At 33.2% G+C, this 21,413-nt stretch overlaps 1 protein-coding gene across 4 annotated transcripts in view; it reads right to left on the bottom strand.

Moving 5' to 3' along the window:
• LOC145247378 (alsin-like) overlaps positions 1–21,413 on the bottom strand; it is a 287,548-nt gene that overhangs the window by 240,002 nt on the left and 26,133 nt on the right. For all 4 annotated transcript variants that reach the window (XM_080109061.1, XM_080109063.1, XM_080109060.1 and 1 more), the window contains exons 2-4: positions 13,744–13,988; positions 2,446–4,560; positions 791–899 (exon numbers count right to left, since the gene is read on the bottom strand). In XM_080109061.1, the coding sequence (XP_079965187.1) occupies positions 791–899; positions 2,446–4,560; positions 13,744–13,988 (2,469 nt within the window). The remainder of the gene's footprint in view (positions 1–790; positions 900–2,445; positions 4,561–13,743; positions 13,989–21,413) is intronic.

The raw sequence follows: 21,413 nt of genomic DNA, 5'->3' as shown, positions 1-21,413 counted from the left end.
ATGTCCCCAGCCATAATGCTATATAGTTGAGTCATAAAAGGCAACCTTCCTGTCTTACGGGATAAATACCAAACGAGGAAACAATGGAAAGAAATAGGTGAATTAAGAGAGATGGCAATGGTCAAGAGGCATATATGGAATGAACAGTTCTACAACCAACATTGTTGTCCACTCCAGGAACCCCAAATCAGAGATTTTGTCCAGCTCCAGAACCAGGATGGTAACTACTCACGTTGATAGATGAAGATGGGAAGAATTGCAGGGACACATGGGAATCGACAATACCAAGGGAAAACTAAAATATGCAGCTATGGTTCCAAATGACCTAAAATAATAGCAAGAGGAGACTTGATTGCAAATATTTCTCATACGTTATATCTCCTTTCTTTGGTTATTTGATACTGGAGATATTCATAATCGTACCCTATTGCCAAAAGAGGGGAGATATAAGATATGAGAAATATTTGGAATCAAGTCTCCCCTTGCTATTATTGCATATCATTTGAAACCAAAGCAGCAGGTTTTAATCTCTCCTTCATCAAGACCAGATGTTTTGGGGAAATATACAATCATACACCATCATCAAAAAAATAAACATACATACTCCTTAAGACATATATGATATCAATCCTTATAAATACTGAATGAGCATACATTTACTAATACAAAACCTAGTCTAGTAAAGTTCATACAAATTAAAACACAAAACCTATTATGCCTACATGTCGACATACACACATTGAATATTGATAGGGTCAGGGAGTGCAGAATGGATAAAATGGTTACTTACCGATCTATTGTATCTCCAAGTCCTAATTGTCCTTTATTATTCTTACCCCAAGACCAAACTTCTGTCTCAAAATAAGGTAATGGTTCTAAATGAGCCAAGCCAACAGAAGCTGAAACAAAAAATGGCCACATTAAGTCTTAAGATAGTTTGAATTGTTTCATGACAAATCAACCTTTTGAGGCTATTTAATACTGAAGTACAGCATCTATTTGTAATTAATCTTTAATTGAACATAAGTTGCTAGTTTTATGAATAGTTGTGGAGGAAATTACAAATTCATACCTTTCACCCCAACAATATATGCATTGATTAAAAATTAATTTCTAGGTATGTCTGCTGGCACTGAAAGTAACTTAGAAAATGAGAAAGGACAGGGGTATGGAAAAGATCATAATAGACTCCACAAGATTTGAATTGAGCATAGCTTATTTCATAATCAAAGACAGCGTCCATTAGGCCAATCATACACACTCTAGAGTAAAGATAAATAGATTTATTACAAGGATCTTAAAAATAAACATAGATCTAAAAAAATAATTAACATCCCAATATTAACAGAATCTACATGGAACACAAAGGAATCCTTTCTTTGCTTGGAAACAATCATTTAATATAGACGAGTTTAAATACTCATACAATCAGTGAGATTATGAATCTAAAAAATGACATTAAAACTTAATCTTTTTTCGCCCATACTTACAAAACTGTTCAAACGTTGTCTTAAGGAGAATTGCTTCCCATCACCCTGGAAAATCTAATCAGTATGCCCTGATTAAAAAAATTTCCGAAATCTCAATACCCCTTATGTCAAATCTCGAGTCTGTAGACTGAAAATTGGCAGAGTAGTTTGATAGAGAAATGTATGCATACACACAGACAAACAATTTCACTTTTATAGATATATAGATAGATCGATTAAAATGTGATCATCAAGTTGCATTTTTACTGCCTTTCATACTTCTGTCTTTTACCCTTTTTTATTAAGAGAGTGGAAAAAAATTACTTTCAGTGCCAACAGATATACATCTATGAATTAACCTTTAGTCAAGACATACACTTTCTTCTTTAAGATATTGTTGGAGTTGATAGCTTGGTTTGTTGTATACCAGATCAACCTTTTTAAGAGTTATTTAATGCTGAGGTGTAATACTTATGATTCATTGCATTATGATTTGCTATTTTATCTATAGAAATCGCGGGTTCATACCTTTCTCAACAGTATTAATGAAATAAATGATCACCATAGATTAAATAGGATTTTAGTGTGGTGAAACTAATTTCATCAGTTCTGACGGTATCTCTACAGGGAATTATACCAGTCCAACTAAATCTACCAATAATATACTTAAAAGTGTTCAAAATATATGGTTATTATTAAATAATTTTAAAAGCTGTAGTTTAAGAGTTTGTTTTATGACATACAAACTGTTTTAAGTTATTTGTTATATGTTGTTATTTGTTTTAAGTTATCTGTTATAAATCTAATACAGAAATAGTTAATAGTAAAATGTGACAGATAAAATGTCTTAGTTTCTTGGGTCAATGCAAAGTCACCTTCCGTTTGTTTGATTTAAAAGGGTCTTTATTTTATTCCTGGGCAATGCCGAGTGTTTCTGCTAGTCAATTTTTTAGTGAAAATAAAAAACTGAACTTACTTTTGTCATCTTTTTTGTGTGACTGTCGTTCTTTCTCCAGCTTTTTAGAACGTCTCCACAAAGCTCTGAGGGATGAGTGAGAATCAGTTCTGTCGCTGAGGGCGTCTTCATTACTACCGGAACGCTTCCTCCACATATCCTCAGACAAAGTAGGGTCATAGGTAAATACAGAGTCTCGACGTGACATACTAGGCGAGTCGGTATCTGAATGCAAGTTTGATTCTAGGCTGCTCGATTTGGACAGACCATCTAGTTCAACATGTTGACCGGATACAAAGCCAAACGAATCAGCCATGCTACCAACTGATGACCGAAAAGTACTGATAGCACGGTTGGTAAGATCGGTTACTTGTTGTACAACAGCAACTGACGTCTCAGGCACAGAAGTAAACAAGTTTTCAAGTCTTGTCTTAATTGGGTGTTGGGAGTTAGAGTCACCTCCATTAGTTTCCGTGTCATTCATCTGCTTTGCTAGATATTCACGAGCTTCTTCCTCATCAAGTATGTGAGACTTACCTTGTAGCACTATGTCCTCAGTTGCTGAGGAGGTTGATGTAGGCGAAACCTGACTGCATGATTGATTGGAACTAATTGCATCACATTCATCTTTTAGAGAAATATTGTCAGCTTGATTATCTGATAATTTGGTTATTGTTGGACTTGGAGAAAGTGTTGTCGATTGCTTTGAATCTATTACAGAAACTGGACCTTCTTCATTGATACAAGGGGAAGGAGAAATAGAATCTGGAGATAAATCACTGAAATCGTCCTTTTTGATTGTTTTTTTGAGATTAAGTAATGGTTTTTTAGGTGATTCTGCTTTTAAAAGAGAAGAGTCTTTAGAGGTATCCAAACTCTCCTTCGAAAGTTGTGTAGGCTTTGAGGGAAGAGTGTTATGGTTATGTGGAATAGTTACCATTTCTTTTAAAGAATTTTGAATTGCATCTTCATTTTTTGTTGGGCTTGAAGATTTCATCAGTTTAACTTCTTGTTGCACTGGATTTGAAATTACGCGATACACTTCTTCATTTTTTAATGAGCCGCAGACTTTAGATGACTCCTCATGACATGCGGTTGAGTTTGATATGATACCACTCTGGGGATGACTTAAAGTATTGTTTGTTGCATGCTCATTTTTTAAGGAACTTCCTGGAGTTACACTTGACAACTGCTCATTCTTTGATGAACTACAAGTCTTACTAGAGATTTTATTACTTTTAACAGAACTCAAAGTTTCACTTGACATCGATTCACTTGTCAAAGAGTTAGAAGTTACACTTGATAATAAATTACTTTTTAATGAATTTGAAATGATGCTTGACACCTGGTCACTTTTAACAGGAATTGATGATTGGTCTGTTTTTAAAGATCCTGAAGTGATTGAGACAGGTTCACTTTTTAAGGGGCTTGAAGCTACACTTGATATAGGTTCACTTTTTAAGGGGCTTGAAGCTACACTTGATATAGGTTCACTTTTTAAGGGGCTTGAAGCTACACTTGATATAGGTTCACTTTTTTTTTCCTCAGCTTTTGGTGGAGACTTCTTGTCAACTTTCTTCGAACAAGTATGCTCATCACTAATAATGCAAAGATCATTTGTCTCAATATAACTGTAAATCTCCTGATTGCATTTAGCACATGTTGGTGGGTAAAATTTATGATATTTCATATCAGAAATTGATTTCCTTGGAGTATTCACATGTTCATGTTTTTCAACTAAGGCCAAGCTGTAAGACATACCACAAGCAATGTCGAGAACATTAGAGTCTGAAAGTTCATGAACGCGGTCAGGAACCAATGACTCCTTTTTATCCAATAATCCTAGTCCTATACCACTTCCCCATGCCCACAGTTCTCCACGATTTGTAATAGCCAAAGTATGGGTGTAGCCACAAGCCACTTTTCGAACATGGATTTTTTCCTCTGCAAGAGGAATTCCGTGTTTACATTTATCTTCCGGAATTGGAAATGATAGTAATTCGGGTGTGCAAACATCTTCTTTGCGTCCAACTCCACACTGTCCACTATTGGAATCACCCCACATATAAGCATCTCCAGAAGCAGAGACAACAGCACTGTATGCTTTGCCACAAGAAACTTCAATGATCTCCTTCCCTTAAAGATTAGAAAATAAAAATAACAGAATTTAGAAGATTTATAGAAAATCGACTTTACATATCAAAAGAAAATATTACAAATTATTAAAAAAAAGAGAAAATGGAAATGTTCCCAACTGTTTCAGCTTTTAGCAAACTTTTTACTATTTTATTGTCTTGTGCAATATGAGAAATTGCAAACAAAAAAAAATGTTGCATTATACATTTTTAGAAAGTTTCATTTATTAAAAAAACAAAATGACAAGCATACTCAGTTCAATAGATAAGAAAACAAAGAAAAAATATTTTGATAATTTGTGTTCTTTGGAAATCAGCTTAATTCAATGTATTTTATTTCAAAGATAAAAATTAAGTGAAATTAATTAAAAAAATATAAAAAGAAATCCACAAGATCTGTTATGCTTTGACAGCATTAATGCTACAACGTCCAACTATAACCAACCAATAAATTATTCACATTTTAAAAGCATCTTCCATTCTGATCGTAATTCCCATTCTGTGATGGTCATTTCATATTCCTCTGATTGTTCGACAAAGTATCCAGGTTCAAAAATTTAAAACAATACAACCGAGATATGTAAACACCATGACATAATTATATCACTATTTAAATAGTGTTGCATTATGAATGCTTCTCGAGTTGCTTGAAGAACGTGTGAAAGAAAAAAAAAAGAGACAATATTGTAAATGTGTTTGAAAAAAAAAAAAAAATTGGAAAAATACAAGCAAAGACAAAAAAATAGGTATAAAAAAATGTAATCTGCAAAAAATCTAAGTAAAAATGTAAATAATAATAATAATGTAGAAGTTAAGAAAAAGAGAAAAACAAAAACACACTGAAGGCACAGGTTCAAATAGTGCACTCATCCCATTTTTACTTTGTTTTTTTTAAATTTATTTTTGAGCTGGGAATGAACAAAGAATACAACAAATATGGACTAAATTATTTAATTGATTAATTACCTACGTAAATATTAGCATCAACACAAAAAACAGTGTAATATACAATATACATGTTGCTTGTAAACATTGCTTTAAAAATATAAATGCAGATGGAAAGGAAGAATAAAAATTAACTGAATGATGTTAGTACTTAAATTTTTTTTAGGATAATGTAATAGTTAAAATTGCTGCGGCCAAGAAAAAGATAGAGATAAAAAAGTGTCAGTCAAAAACCTTCCTATCTCAGAAAACATTTTGCATTTGAGGATATTCAAAAATGTCAAATATGGCATGGTTGTTGCCGAAAGTTTACTTTGTTATAGGTAGCCTAAGTTTCAACGTGTCATTCTGACTTTAGTGTAAAATTGATTAATTAATTAGTTAAAGCATGACATAGCGTGATTTGTGGAAAAATTTTATAGGCAGGAGTATCATTGGACTAGTTGTTAATTTTTTTTTTCTGAAAAAGATTTAAAAATAATTAGGAGGTTACTCTGGTGTAAATTGCAACAATAAATCTGCTAGAATGATGTGGAAATAATTTGAGAGAAATGTATTATCATGAATTCTCCAGGGATAACCACATCATTTGGAAAATGTGTGAAACTGATTTAAGTTGTGTTAAAAAATATGTACAAATGTATAAAATGACAATTGTAAAAAGAAGTGTTCAGTAGTGATTAGATGAAAGAAAAAGATAGAAACCACAGTAAAAACAAAACAAAAAAACATGATATAGTTGTGACAGTATATTCAACTTAGGTTGTTGAGTACTGGGGGATAGGAAAACAAGAAAAGGAAGTAGGTTTAGCATGTAATAAAAGGACTTATCAATAGACAATCAATAGGAATTTGTTCTTCATGCAGACAAAGAGAAATAAGAGTAAGGTTTAAATCAGGGTGTGATGAATGGCATTAGCAAAAGGACTGAACAATGGATTAAGGATTGAACAATAGGAATGACATTTGACGGGGGAGGGGTCAGTCGGATACTTAGTTGAGGCCTGAACTCTGAGGTGGGCAGTTGGATTTGGGATATAGTCGAGGGCAATTAGTCGTTCAGAAGTTCTTGAGGGAGATCGGGAGATGAATTGATTGCAACAGACAAACCCAGCCATGACATGATGTAGATGTGAACCTTAGTAAGTAGGCACACACACACCCAGAGTTCAACCAACATATATGTGAAGCATTGGCTGTGTTTTTCTTGTGTTGTGTTTTGTTTTATTTTTCCCCTTGTGAACCGTCACCAGTGTGAAAATGATGACACGGCCAGAACAAGAATGATGAAAGATGGAGAACAAAGCCACGGCACACACAACATTTTGGTGAAGCCATGTAGTGTCACACAGTCATAATGAAAAGGACAAAAAGAGAAAAAGAGTAGACATTTTAACAGTGAAACTGAAAGGAAAGACAAACATTGGCATAATGCTGAAAATGTGTTGAGCTTCAGCAGGAAAAGAAAGAAATAAAGAAACTACTTCTAAAAAGAAAGGCAGCAGTAGTATGGATAGAGAAAGGCAAAAAATGTTCTTCCTTGTTTTGTTTCCTTCTTTTGTATTTTGTAAATTGTTGTGAAAACTACAAAATAAAAAAGAAAGGTAAACTAGAAAAACTAAATGAAATTATTATATACTAATAAATAAAAAAAAGTTTACTTTAACTTTTATAAAGGAGATGCGCGTAAACTGGAAGATTTTAATGATTCAGGGCATGAATTCTTAAAAGAAGGTTAGGGTTAGAGTTTCAATCATTATAAAGGATGCAGTAGAAAAAATAATAGATTTATTCAAATTTGAGTGTTTTCATGACTTTCATTCTTTGTGCGTTTTACTGGGGGAGGGGGGGGCTTTCTTTATTTTAACAAAACTTTTTAATGAATAGAGATGGTGTCGATCAAGTAATTTCTCATTTTAAAATGAGTTCATCTCTACAATTATTCAATTTTTCTTTTTTTTTCTTTTAGGCATTTAAGAAAAACATTAAATATTATTTTTTAATGTAGGCTACATTTTTATTTTTTTATTGGTTCTCATGTACTTTTTGTATCCCTGTTTCTATTCTGATTTTTTCTCATGACCCTAATCTGAATTTGTAGCAGTGGGTCACTTGTTAGATGAAAGTACAGAATAGTTAAACACTCTCCCCAAGTTAAGAATGATTTTGTCAACAAACATACATAAGCTGAGTTGTTTGTTTTATTCGTTGATTTTTAATATAAGAGAAAGATTTATTCAAACAAAAAATATGTTGGTTGAGATTTTATTAACAAAACATTTTAATAAACAAACAAAGATCAGAATGTTGAATGCTCCACTTTTAAATACTTTGTCTTCGGTGAGTGAAGGAAAATCCTTCTCAACCTAGGCAATTTTTATGCATCAAATATTAAATCTTTAATTTACAAAAATTTACAAAACTTTTAATAAACAACTGAAACACTGCAGAAATCAGTTTGCAAACACTTTCATTTTTTTCTCTAAGCAAAAGTATTAAGTACCTTGAATGCGCACCACGGTTTTAACTCCCCCTATATGTAACATGATGCAACTGTAATTTAATAAAGAAAGAGTAGAAACAGAGATACAAAACAGTACACGAGAACCAAGGAAAAAAAAAAAATATGCGACTTCCATTAAAAAAATAACATATTTAATATATTTTTCTTAAATGCCTAAAAAAACGAAATTGAATAATCCTAGAAAATTAACTCATTTTAAAACAAAAAAATTATGTTTGTTTATTGAAAAGTTTTGTTAAGACAAAAAAGGAAAGCTTTCCCCTCCCCGCCACGAAAAATGCACTCTACATAAAAAATATATTCCCCTCACTTTTTAAAAATCTTTCTTCAATATTTAAAATTAACAAATAAAACATGTTGTGTACGTTTGTTTACAAATGATATGTGTGTTGGCAGTCAACCAGTGTTAATTGAAAAGTATCCCCTTAGAGCCACTCGACTTCCAGGGTCTTTATTTTATACTTCATTCTAATTATTCAACAAATGTGGTTTCATTGGAATAAGTATAAACAGAATAAATTTTTGTGATTTTATTGAAATGATTTTTTTCGATATAATAGGTTTTGCCTAGAAATGGACCACAATTTTGAAAGCAATTTGAACACAGGTTGACAAAGACTTTTAGATGTGAATAAAATTAAATTTTGCTATTAATATATTTGTATTACTAAGAGGAAGAATTAGACAAAGATATATAAATATTTTTGACTGTTTGTTTTCAAAAACCTATTATACAATTAGCGTAGAATCTTTTTTGTAGATAAAAAAATATATGTAATTAAAAATCTCTTACAAATCTAATAATTGTTGGATTTATTTAATATTTTCATTATCGACTTTAAGAAAAGATTGTTATTTATTGTCGTTACTATTTTAAACTCTTTAATAAATTAAGAAGTAAATGAATTAAAAGGTAAATGTTTGGAAGGAAATCTTCAAATTATATTATGCGTCCATGCTTTTTACCTCTGAATGACTTACACATTATTTTATTTATTATGAGCAGGACTCATGTACCAGCATTGCCCGGTGGAAGTATGCCCCCACCCCACCTGTAAAAAAAAAAAAAAAAAGCAATTAAACTATGGTTGTGAGTGGAAACCACTGCTGGCCCAGTAAAATAGCGGACACTGGCACCTGTGACCACAATGAATGTACTTTGTTGAAGTAACAACATTCTTAACATGGGGATTTGATTATGTGATGTGATTATTCTGTGCTTTTACCTAATGAAGCCTCTAAATTTTTCCTTTTAATTTTGTTGTAATTTTTTCCAGTGATTATTATCGAGTACAGACTTAATTTTCAGATTAAAAAGGAAATTTAAGGTAGTATTTTTAATGACTGTAATAGTCAAGGAGCAATTTGTAATGATAATGTTCTAATGAATGGAACACACACTTTTTTGCCACGTCAGTTGTTAATGTTGCTCCTAGCCATTAAATGTTTCCTTTTTCTGTTGGTAAAGTGTACACATCTTTTTTCCAAGGTATTTTGGTAATGTAAAAGCTAAGCATGTAATCTATGATAAGTGCCATAGAAATTTGTAAAAATTTTCAAATGAAAAATCTAAATGCTAGTGGTAGCATCAACAATGGGAGTGGCTAAAAAGTGGGTATTTACTGCAGTAGAACGTTATAATTCCAAATTTAAGCACTGATAATGGCCTGAAAAATTTACTAATAAGTGAAAAATAAAAAAAGTAAATGGTAGGGGCAGCATTGTTCAGGTCCACAAATTCTTTTGTTTTTGCTTATTATTTTGCAATCTGAAAGTTATGTGCATTTTAAAGGTTCTAAAAGGGTAAACATGTCCAATAGCTGACCCTAATTGGGTTGCCATACTTTACTAAATATTTGAAGCCAAATCTTTCAGAAAAAAGCCCCAAAAAAAGGCCAAATTGATAACTATAGCCAGCTTTTCACAAATAAAAAAGTCAAATTGAAAAAACAAAAGTGTGCGTAAATATAAACATTCATGTATTTTACACGTCATTATTGTTATTTTTTGTGCACTTGTGAAGATTAGTGACGTTTTAAACCGACACATTTCATATACATTTATATACTGAAGAGTTTAGCTTTCAAATAATTGCATCTTTTTCTTACAATTTGTTAAAAAGAAAAGAAAATATTATGGAATTTTATGAAAAGAAATACATTGTGGAAATAAAGTTGTTAGCAAAAAATAAGTTTGTTTTATTTTGTTCAATAAACTCCCAGATTTTTTTTTCAGAATAATAAAAAAAAAAAAACCCCGGAAATATTTGGGAGCTAACCTCTTTACTTTAGTCCAGAATTAACATCTTCAATATAGCCATATTCTCACATTAATAAACATAAAGTTCAAGGTTCAAAAAAAGTTAGATTAGTTGTTTCTCACCATCTTTCACATTCACCTTAATGTGACAACATTTACAGGTTTTCGAATAATCTGTAAATGAATATCACCTGTAAAATTGTCGCTGACAAATAGTCTTGCCATAAGTCAAACAACACATGTGCATTGTTTGGCTAGCCATTAGAAAAGCATAACGTTATTACATAAAAACTATTTATTAGTGATAATTTTACATGCAATATTCATTATCATAATACTGGAAAACCTATAAATGTCATCAAATCGCATGGGAAAGACAAAATAATGAACAAATAAACTTCCATATTTAAAAAATTTCTTTTTTTTTTACAAGAAAAGACGCAAATATTTGGGAGCTAAACTCTTCAAAATATAAATATATATGAAATGCATCAGTTTGAAACATCACCAATCTACATGTAGTGTATTTAATGGTAAAAAAACTTGATCGCAAGGACTGTGTAATTTTTTTTGTTTTGACAAAGTTATTGACAAGAACAATGAAGGAGATTCTTATAGTGGATAACATGTTTTAAACTTTTTAAAAGAAAGCAAGTAAACTGATTATTTAACGTTCGTTTAATGATTTTCTCTCTCTTGTATTTTTTGATCTTATATGACTGAAATGACCTATGCATTAAATGAACTTTGAAATAATATGTCTCTTAGTGACATCATATTTCAATGTTATTAAGCATTCGTTTATAAACTGGATTCCGGAATATGAGAATTTCCAGAGTTCAGCCAATCAGAATGGATGGACTTTGGCAAAAGATTCTTTATTATTTATGAATCAGAAATTGGAAAGATTATGTTAGGTCCATGTATGTATGAGCCAGTTATGGTTGCTGTAATCATAGAATCTGTGGAACATGTAGAATTCGTCCCGGTGACAACTGGTAGAAGTGGTAGGACTAAATATTTAGGGAGAAAAATATGGACTCCTTCCTCTAAAGATGTTACAATTGTGGTGGTGTTGCTAGTAAGATGCAATGTAGTACTTTATTATCATGACTGAATGTGTCTAAAATGATGTTCGAAAGTTACATAAGATAGTGGCTATTAGCCTAGATGTATTGAATCTGTTGTTTCAAACCTATGATACTTTGGTCCAGAGGGGAATTTCTGCAGTCATCTTATTATATATGGAGAGTAATCCATCATTTATTAAAATAAAAAATATAGCAGAAAATAGGGCAAATGTTAAAATTATCCTATTAAAAAAATTATTGTGGTTAATAATTGGAAAAAAATTGAAAGAAAAAATAATGAATTACTCCATGACCTTTCAAATTTTAAAAGGAATTTGAAAGCATTTAAACAGAATAAATAAAATTCTGACTTTTAAGATTCTTAGTAAATGTTTATGCATTAAAAGATTGAAAGTTTTGAAATAATTTTATAATTTTATATAATAAATGTTGAAAAGTTTTCAATAATTTTATAAGAGATAAAAAATATTACCTTTACAAAATTAGTTATAGTTTTATAACAATTTGGTTCAATTACTGTAATTATTACATTTCAAAATTTAAGAGAATAATAATTTGGTATAAGAAAAACATAGGTTAACAAAAAAAATAAAAAATTAGTTATGAAACTGAAATTAGGATGAAAAAAAACAATAACTGAAAATCAATATGTGAAAAATAAAATATTTCAATAAAATATATGCATAACATTGAGATTTTAATAGATAATAACTTTTTAGCAAAAACAATTACATTGAAATGGCTTTATTATGGGTTACAAAGATGTAATTTATTTCCATTTTCAATTCAGAAACACAAGTTAGTATATACTCAAATCATATATGGTAAACTATTAAAAAGACAAAAAGAAAATGCAGTTTTCCAACTTTTTAATTTCAGTCTTAAATAAATGCTTAATTTATTGTTGCAAGATGACTAGCGTAATTATATCACAGATTAATTTTATTTCATTATTATTAAATTATCAGTTATTATAAAGATAAAGTTTATATTATTCTGTAATACATATACAAAGGAGAGTGCACAGAAATGATAGCCTTATAACGAATGGCCGTAAGTACATACAAATAAAAACAAAACAGGGGGGGGGACCTTTAAGCAGGATATGAGCACAAAGTCAGAGTAAACAAGCAAAAACTAATGGATTTACGACAGGGTGAAAGTGTATACATACAAAAAGAAAGAAACATTTTAAATAAATCTCTATTTTCTTTATCAACAAGAACACCTCTATGTGCTCTCTCTTCCAGTTTTGTTGTACCATAAATACGAACTAACAAAGATAGACTTTAAGGATGAATGCTTGTATATTCATTTATTTTTGTAATACTAAGTTCATATGCGTTTATTTCATAAAGTAGATGTTGACTGCATAAAAAAAAACTTATGAATGCCAATTAGTATAAAGTTATTGTTTTTACTGTTACATATAATTTGCATACAATTTTGCACGTCCTTGAACCTGTGAGGTAGGACACCCTTAGTTATTCTTGTGCTGTTCATGATTATTCCTGGGACATCTGTTGTACTTATGATCTTTTTATGAATAATTTTCTTCTTCAATATCTTCTTGTGATTCAAAATTCATACACTACTTCATTTCATTGTTGGTACAAGGTCTTATTTCTTGCTCAGCATTTCCTGGTGTTTCCACCATTTCTATGTCTTCAGTTTCCATTTTGAGTCTGGACTGGTCTGCTGGTCAAGTTATGTGCTGATACTTTTTCTCTAATATCAATTTAACTTTTGCCTTTTTTTTACTTTATTTCCTTATCTTTTCTATATAAAACATTTTCTTTTGTAAACAATGAAATTGATATAGGAGAACACTTGCTTTTCCTTTGCGTTAATACTGAAGGAATTTGATTTCTTCCTACATGTGGGATTAGTTTGGTAAGTGAGGAGCAATCTGGGTTGATAAGCTTGTACATTTTCATCAAATGCCATTTTCAGAGTTTGCACATTCTCTCTACTATCTCATTTGATTGTGGATGGAAAGATGATGGTGTCTTATAGGAATCAAATACATTTTAGAATTGAACATAACTTCTGGTTGCAAAATTCTGCTGCATTATCTGTGTTTATCATTTTGGATATTTCATTTCTTGATAATATTCTTTTCAGTATTTATTTTATGGTAGTGCCTTTTCTTTCCATTGCTTCCTCAGTTAAGAAATGTTGCACCTGATCAATGCTTAGATGTTTTTTACCACAATATGGAAAGCATATATTCAAGAGTATGGATGTTTTGAAATGATTTTTTTGTATTGAGTAAAACTGAGTGTTAAAATATGTCCAGGAATTATAAAATTTGTTAGTATAAAAAATAAAGGAGAAAATCAAAAACTCATAATCAAAAACTGACCTGTGAAAAACTCTAACAATTGAGGTGAATTGATGGAAGGTTCCGTGAGGTTTGCAAGACCCAGTTGATGGTGGCTGTTGCTTCCAAGGACAAACACTTCGTTTTCTGCACTCAAGAAAATACTGTGATCTGAGCCGAGTGAAATTCTTTTGATGATTTTATGAGAAAAAGCATCAAACGTCTGGATTTTGATGTCACCGTGAAAGCCCTTCCATAAACAGACAATGCCATCTTTTTCTTCCTCGCTAAAAAAAAAAAAAAAAAAATTCAAAATTTTGCATGAAATAATTTCATCTATTATTTTCATAAGTATCAGAAATAAGCCGAGAAGTGAATGCTAATCTTCCAAGGAGATGCTAACAGGCGCCGTCTGTCAGTATCCATCCATTGATCAGTCAGGCTTAAATTTGAAATAATATTGCAAATACTAATTATACAGACTGAGTGAACAAATTTTATTTTAAATACATCCACGTATCTAAAATAAGTGCTCTATCTGCACAAGTGCTTAGTATAATTGTAATAGTTAAGAGTAACTGAAGTAAGTTAAGGGAACTTCTGTCATTATTAGCAGAGCATTACCACTGGTAACCAAAGAAGAGTCTATTCGATGTGTATTCAGTGTGTTGATGTATGGAATAGAAACCTGGATAGTGAAGGTTGAGGACATGCATTGCATGAAGAAAAATGACATATGTGAGGCTTAAATCTGGACAGCATACCCAAAAACCTATAGAAAACAAGTTTTTTAAAGTTGGTTTTGTGTTGGTCAACCAGGCCACAATTACCAAATAAACACCACCCCTAAAAAAAAAAATAAATAACAGACGCTTCCCCCCTCCAAAAGACAGCTATAAAGTGGATGTTTGTTTTACGTTAAATTAATATAGAAAAGTTATCCCACTCATTATAATTTCTTCATATCTGGGAAACTATTCATTTCCTCGGATTTTTACTGTTATTTTCATTTTCAGCACCCTTGAAAACTTATAGAGTGATAATTTTAAAGGATTTTTCTTGTGTGGAAAGATACTGCACCTTTACCAATATTTCAGTCATTTGTTTTCCCAGTTTTCCATATGAATTATAAAATATCTGATATTTGCTCAAAACCTCTGGCCTTGATGGAGGGGAGACTAAAACTTGCTGCTATAATTTCAAATGATTTTAAATAACAGCAAAGGGAGACTTGATTCCAAATATTTCTCATATATTATATCTCCCCTCTTTGGTTTCAATCAAGTCTCCCCTTGCTGTTATTTCAGATCATTTATAATCCTAGCAGCAAGTTTTTGTCTCCCCTCCATCAAGGTCATGATTGAAGTATTGGTAAAGGTGCAGTATCTTTCCACCCAAGAAAAATCCTTTAAAATTACCACTATTGTAAGTTTTCAAGGGTGCTGAAAATGAAAATAACAGTTAAAATCCCAGGAAACAAGTAGTTTCCAAGATATGAAGAAATTATAAAGAGGTGGATCACTTTTCTATACTAATTTAACGTAAAATGAACCTCACTTTATAGCCAAGGTGCCATAAAGTGGGTGCTCATTTTACGTTCAATTAATATAGAAAAGTGATCCCCCACTTCTTGAAACAGTAATGTGCGACCTTATGGACAAAGAACCCACTACACAATTCAGATTATTAGCTTTCCAATGAGTGATCAGTAGTTCCCGAGATTTTGAAATTATAAAAAGTGGTATATCTATATGTAAAGTGTCGGCAAGACGACATATATTTGAAAGCACATTCGTTGCCAGGAATGTCTTGTTTAGGTAGTCCGCTCTCGCCTCTCATGCAAGCGGGTGAGTCTACTTCTATGGGGGTGTGATGCCAAGACCACTCCGGTCTTGTAACTGGGTGTCTTGGTTCGATTCCACCTCTACACCAGGGCCACAAGATACTCGTGTTGTGGTCCAATGTTTTGAGGCTCTGGAGTAGTCATGCGACATTCTGTGGGAATAGGTTCCTGGGTGGTCGCGTCACCCTTCTGCTACGACGCACCGGTTGGCCTTCCTTAACCTCCATCATATCAGGGGAAGCTGTGTCATTCACCTCCATCTGTTCTGGCAGAGTGTCAAATGTTTCAGGCTCTGTTAGGTTGTCTATGGTATCCAACATTCCTGGTGGCTCCTCAGGTATCGAGTGACAAGGGGTATCTACCTTGGGGTTATTTTTCGGAGGAATCTGCGATTGCGACGGATTACCCGGTTGCTCCCATCAATGCGTACATTATACTGCTGGTTACCCAGTGTTTCCACCACCCTTCCCATCTTTGCCCATCGGCATGGGTGTGGACCAACTTGATTTTGAACCTGCACCATTTCCCTGATTTTCAGTTCCTGAAGTGGGTAACATTTTAGATTGTATTCCCTTTCATTCTGTAAGTGTCTTTTTGCCATCGCTGTTTCTCTATAATGACTGATTTCTCTCCAGCGTTTATGGATTCGATATCAGTCCTGGAGCACTAGGAAACGGTCCTTTATCCATCGTTCCAATCGGAGTCTGTTTTCTTCTGTAGGGGCAAAAAGGATATTGTCTGGCTTAGGTGGGACATTAGTTCTTTATGGCCACCCACATGGTGCCTTTCCGCCATCGCTAGTTACCATGTTCTGCTGCAAAGTTGGGTCTGGAAAGTTCTCTGATACCAGACCAAGGTCTTTTAGGGCTGACTCGGACAGGCAGAAATCTGATGTATTTTTTGATACTGAATCTGACGTGTTTCCCGCGATCCTACTCTGATTTTAGCAAATATCATGCCTTTTATATTTAGTAGGGTTTCTGTGATTCCCCGAATTCGGTGACTGGTGGGTACTAGATATTTGTCTGGAAACTTCAAAATGTTTTGGATTTCTGGTCCGCTAGAGCCCCAGTGTCTGCGATTGCATCAATGCGATGAGTATGGAGGCTAGCTGGCCCTATGGAGATGCGCCCGAATTCCGCATGGGCCTCTAGAATTGGAGTTATCTCTACCATCAAGGTTAGTGCTGGATCAGGAGTATCTCTTCGGAACTTATTTTTGTTCCAAATAAGATGTGGCTTCACCTCTCTTTTTTATTTGCCCATCTTGCCAAATCATCCGGTTACAACCCTTTTTGTGTCTTTGGGTAGTGAAAGTTCTGGATTCTGCTCCGACCACTCCCGCTGAAGATCTGTTGCTGGACCTCTATTTCGGTTTTCGACAGACTCTTTCAAAATGTCCGGTCAAGCCGCAATTGTGATGAGTCATCTTTGCTGCTGGGCAGCCCCCTTGTCCTTTTGAGCCGTCAGAGTGTGAGCTCTTCCCACATCATTTACAGGGTTTAGTGTCTTTCGGAGTTGATACAGTCTGGTTCTCCCGAGGCCACTGCCTGCGGCCCAACCTCTGTATGCTCGTTGTAGTAGGGTATACACTACTGTGTAGATGGGGGATGGACTTGTCTGTGATCTCTAGGCTGACAAGCCTGTTAAATTTTCCTTCTAGTGTCGTAAGCATCGCAGCCTCCAACAGCACCTTGCTTTAATGCTCCAGGTTTGCCAGCCCTGCAATCATTTGTCCTGTTACCATATTGTTGGAATAGCTGACTTTCCGACTGCATCCTATCCCATTTGGACAAGTCATTGAAAAGTTGCAGAATTTTGCAACTGATCGAAGTCATGCCATGAAGTCCATAACTGATTCCCCTTCCTTCTGCCTTACGGAATGGAATTCTTGCCGGTACACTTCTTTGTGTAGGCTTCTGATGGCTACAAGCTTTATGTGTCATAACAGCTGTCCTTCCGTGACGGAGTTCAGTATTTCTGCTCCTACAATGTCGAACAACAGCCGGTTTACTTCTGTTGAACAGGCTGTTCTCAGCTCGTTTCTTAATGCTGTTGGCTCCGTCAACCCACACATCTCCTTGTATCTATTCCAGGAGTCAATGAATATCGCCCAGTCCCCATCACTTGAGTTCAGTTTTATGGTAGGTCTGTTGGTCTCCTTGTAAGTGGCTTCCTGGACTGCCCTCAGTCTCTTCACAGGGTGATATTCTCTAGCTGTAGGTCGAGGATCTGTTGAAGTAATGTCTGCTGTGTTTGTTCGTCCATATTTCAACACTGTTTGTAGCAGGTTTCCTATATTAGTGACACCATGTAAAGTGTCGGCAAGATGACATATATTTGAAAGCACATTCGTTGCCGGGAATGTCATGTTTAGGTAGCCCGCTCTCGCCTCTCATGCAAGCGGATGAGTCTACTTTTATGGGGGTGTGACGCAAAGACCACTCCGGTCGTAACTGGGCATCTTGGGTTCGATTCCACCTCTACACTATACATGCATATATCAATACTTGTCATCAAATTGAATATTGAAATGCTCATATCTTGGTTCTATGAGCTGAAACTACATAAAAATTTGCAGGCTTTTAAAAGATTACAATACTATTCTATCGTTAAATTTTTATGACAATTGGTAAAAAAAACAAAAAAGAAACCACTATATTTTCAAACCAATAAAATACAACCAAATTTGCATACATTTATATATATAGTATCCTAGCAAGCCAGCTTTAATTTTACTGCTTTGGGATGAATTTTGCTTAGGGTTTTGTTTTGCTTCTTTTTTTTTCTCAGGAGGTATATTTGGTAAAAACTTCTGGGAAAAAAGTGCTGAATACGTTAGTAGAGCTAAATATGTTTTATTATTTTAACCTCAGAGATTTTGCTTACATCATTACAAGTTGTTTCAATCGACAAGACAATAAATTATCCTGGCAGACAATCTAAGCCAAAATAAATTAGAAGAAAAGGATTTTTTTAAATTACAAACGAGTATAAAAAACCAAGAGTTGAAGTGCTGGATATATAGGGGGGAGAGAGGTGTGAGAGGTAAGAAAAGGAAAAGAAAAGGGATGGGAGAAATATAGATTATATTTATAGCTAGAATTGAAATTAAAGATTAAGAATAGAAGGAAAGAAATTAAAATGAATTAAAAAGAAGAGAGGAGATTGTTTGTTAAGAGGGGGGGGAAGAAAAACAAAAATGGGAGAAAGGGAAAATATGATGGAGTTAGAAAGAGAGTGCAAAATATATATATGAATAATGTACTTCAAAGTTTTTGGTAAAGTCTAATTATAGACTATGATTTGTGTTATTCATGATTGTTTATTTCATTTGTTCAGTTTTTGCTACTCCCTCAGCTAAGTGAAATTCATTCTAGATTCTGCATTGTCTCTCAAAGTACACAACGTCAATGGATCTCAAAAGCAACAACTGCCAAAATAGTAGAATTCTAAGAAATGTAAAGAATGAGTCATGTTTTTCAAAAGCAAAATAAAAACCTAATTGAGTCACTATTAGTTCTATTTTAAAAGCATTGTATAAGACTTACATAACAAATTTAGTATATCTATGTTTAATAAAGTTGAAAAAATTTCTAATTTAAAAGAAAAAAAATTTGTTAATGAAAATTATCTCATAGAAAATTTAATAAATTATCACATTACTTTTTATATTAGCAATTACAGAGAAATAGAAAAACATTGCAATTATTTCAATATAAATATATACTGAAGTTAAAGTGTATATACACACACACACACACACACACTAAAGGCTTTAGAGTTCTGGCAAAAGATGTTAACGTTAAACCTAAGTTGATCTGTGTAAACTTCCTAATGTTTATATACTTTTATTTACTCATGTATTGAGCACTTTTGAAAATTATATATATATATTTAAAGAATAATTATTATTTAATTATAATAATCAAGCCCTCTTTAAGAATACTTAAGGGTGAACACTGTCTGCAAAATTATAACTAAAAGCAGTCAACTAACGTCTATGCAATGTTCATTACTTTCGCTTGTGCAAACATTCTAGCTTGACAATTGTATTCGCCTAAATTCGGCGTTTAATAATTTTTAATTCTCTTTATTCCCATGGCAATTGTTTGGTGGCACTGAAGCAGAAGCATAGCCTTAGCAAATGGAGCAAAAGGTGGCTTCATAGCTTGGTTCGAATCTCACGACCGGCAGGAATTGTCACCTCTACACTGATAATTGCATAAGCATGAAACAGTAGGTATAAAGAATATATATATATATATATATATATATATATATATACTAGCTGTACCCTGCCACGCGTTGCTGTGGCTCAAATTGGCGCAATGGAAAAAGTTCCAAAATGAGAAAAAGCATGTTTCTTATAGGTTTAATTTTCCATTTTGCATGGGTACACAGTTTTTGTTGTTCCATGTTCTTAGCTGATATAGAGATTTTCCGGTTTTGTGACTCTTGAATACGTAACATAAATTGTCCATGTGAAAAAACAGTCAGTGTGTAACTGTAAGGCCCGCAATTGTAAAGATTGTTCCCTGTGCTTTGTTGATGGTTATTGCAAATGACAATAAAATTGGAAAGTTCAATTTCCTAAAGTGTAATGATGTATCCGGTGGAATCATAGGAATGCATGGAATGAAGATATATTCATCTGTGAAAGGTCCTGTTAAGATTGTTGTTTCTATGATATTGTTTGTTAATTTTTTTTTTACTGCAAGCTATGTGCCATTGCAAAGCTTGGATTGGTTTATATTTCACAACATGATAATTAGTACACCAAATTTCAGTTGCAATACATGCGGTGGCATCCCTGGCAAATATAGCTGTTGGATAATTAACCACTTTATCTGCTTTCACAACAGTGTCGATGGATTTGTATTTAACTACCTCACTTGGAATTTTACATTGAATAATAGCGTTAAGTTCATGGGCATCTTTGTATTGACCTGCAAGAATAGCTCATTCACTCAGTCAAATGGAATTCTTATAATTTGAATATCTGCAAAAACATTTTAAACTAACTATTCTTTTGATGAAATAAAATTACAGAAATTACAGAAGTTAAAAGTCAAAGAATTTTGCCCTTAACTCTAATCAGCTGGCACTTTTTCGTACCCAGTTTCCCACAAGTGATGCAAAAGTTTTTGTGCGGATCGAACAGTCTGCAACTGGATATGCATATTTTGAGTTAAGTTTAATGTCTTCACATGGAACAAAAAAGTAGAGTATTTGAGGCAAGCATTTATTTCATCTGCTGGTGTTGATTGAAGAATAACAGGTAACATTTGTCTGAAATCTCCTGCAAGCAATATTACTGCATTCCCAAATGGTCTGACATTGCCACGCAAATCTTGCAAGGATCGACCAAGAGCCTCAAGTGATTTTTTGCGTACCATTGTGCATTCATCCTAAACAATAAGTTTGCATTTCTGCAATATTTTTCCCCATATTGGATGTTTTGGAGATGTCGAACATGAGATTTTTGAAAAATTGAATGTTTTAAAGTAGAATAAATAATTCTTCTACTTGGCAGCAAGGTCGCAGGCATTCCTCATGCAGCAAGGGCTAAGGCTATGTCATTTTGTTACCAAATGGCTGCCAAAATCAATTTAATTAGAAAGGCTTTACCAGTTACTTCTGGTGCTGTTCAAGGTAGCAGTAATTTCCAAATAACTTCTATTCTCACAGTCAGTAAATTAGGTGACTAAAATAGGATTTATCCATGTTTTGACAATGCCTTATTCACTGTAATTAATTTAGGAGACTAAAATAGGATGAGGGATTACAGATTGACGGATAGAGAGGAAGATATATAGATAGAAAAGAGAAAGTGAGAGGAAAATAGAGAAAGAGAAGGAGATAGAGAG

This window comes from Euprymna scolopes, chromosome 25, assembly GCF_053919585.1.
Source record: "Euprymna scolopes isolate OS-2025 chromosome 25, ASM5391958v1, whole genome shotgun sequence".
Taxonomy (NCBI): Eukaryota; Metazoa; Mollusca; class Cephalopoda; order Sepiida; family Sepiolidae; genus Euprymna; species Euprymna scolopes.
The sequence above is the reverse complement of the archived record's forward strand: the minus strand, read 5'-3'. Positions and strand labels throughout refer to the sequence as shown.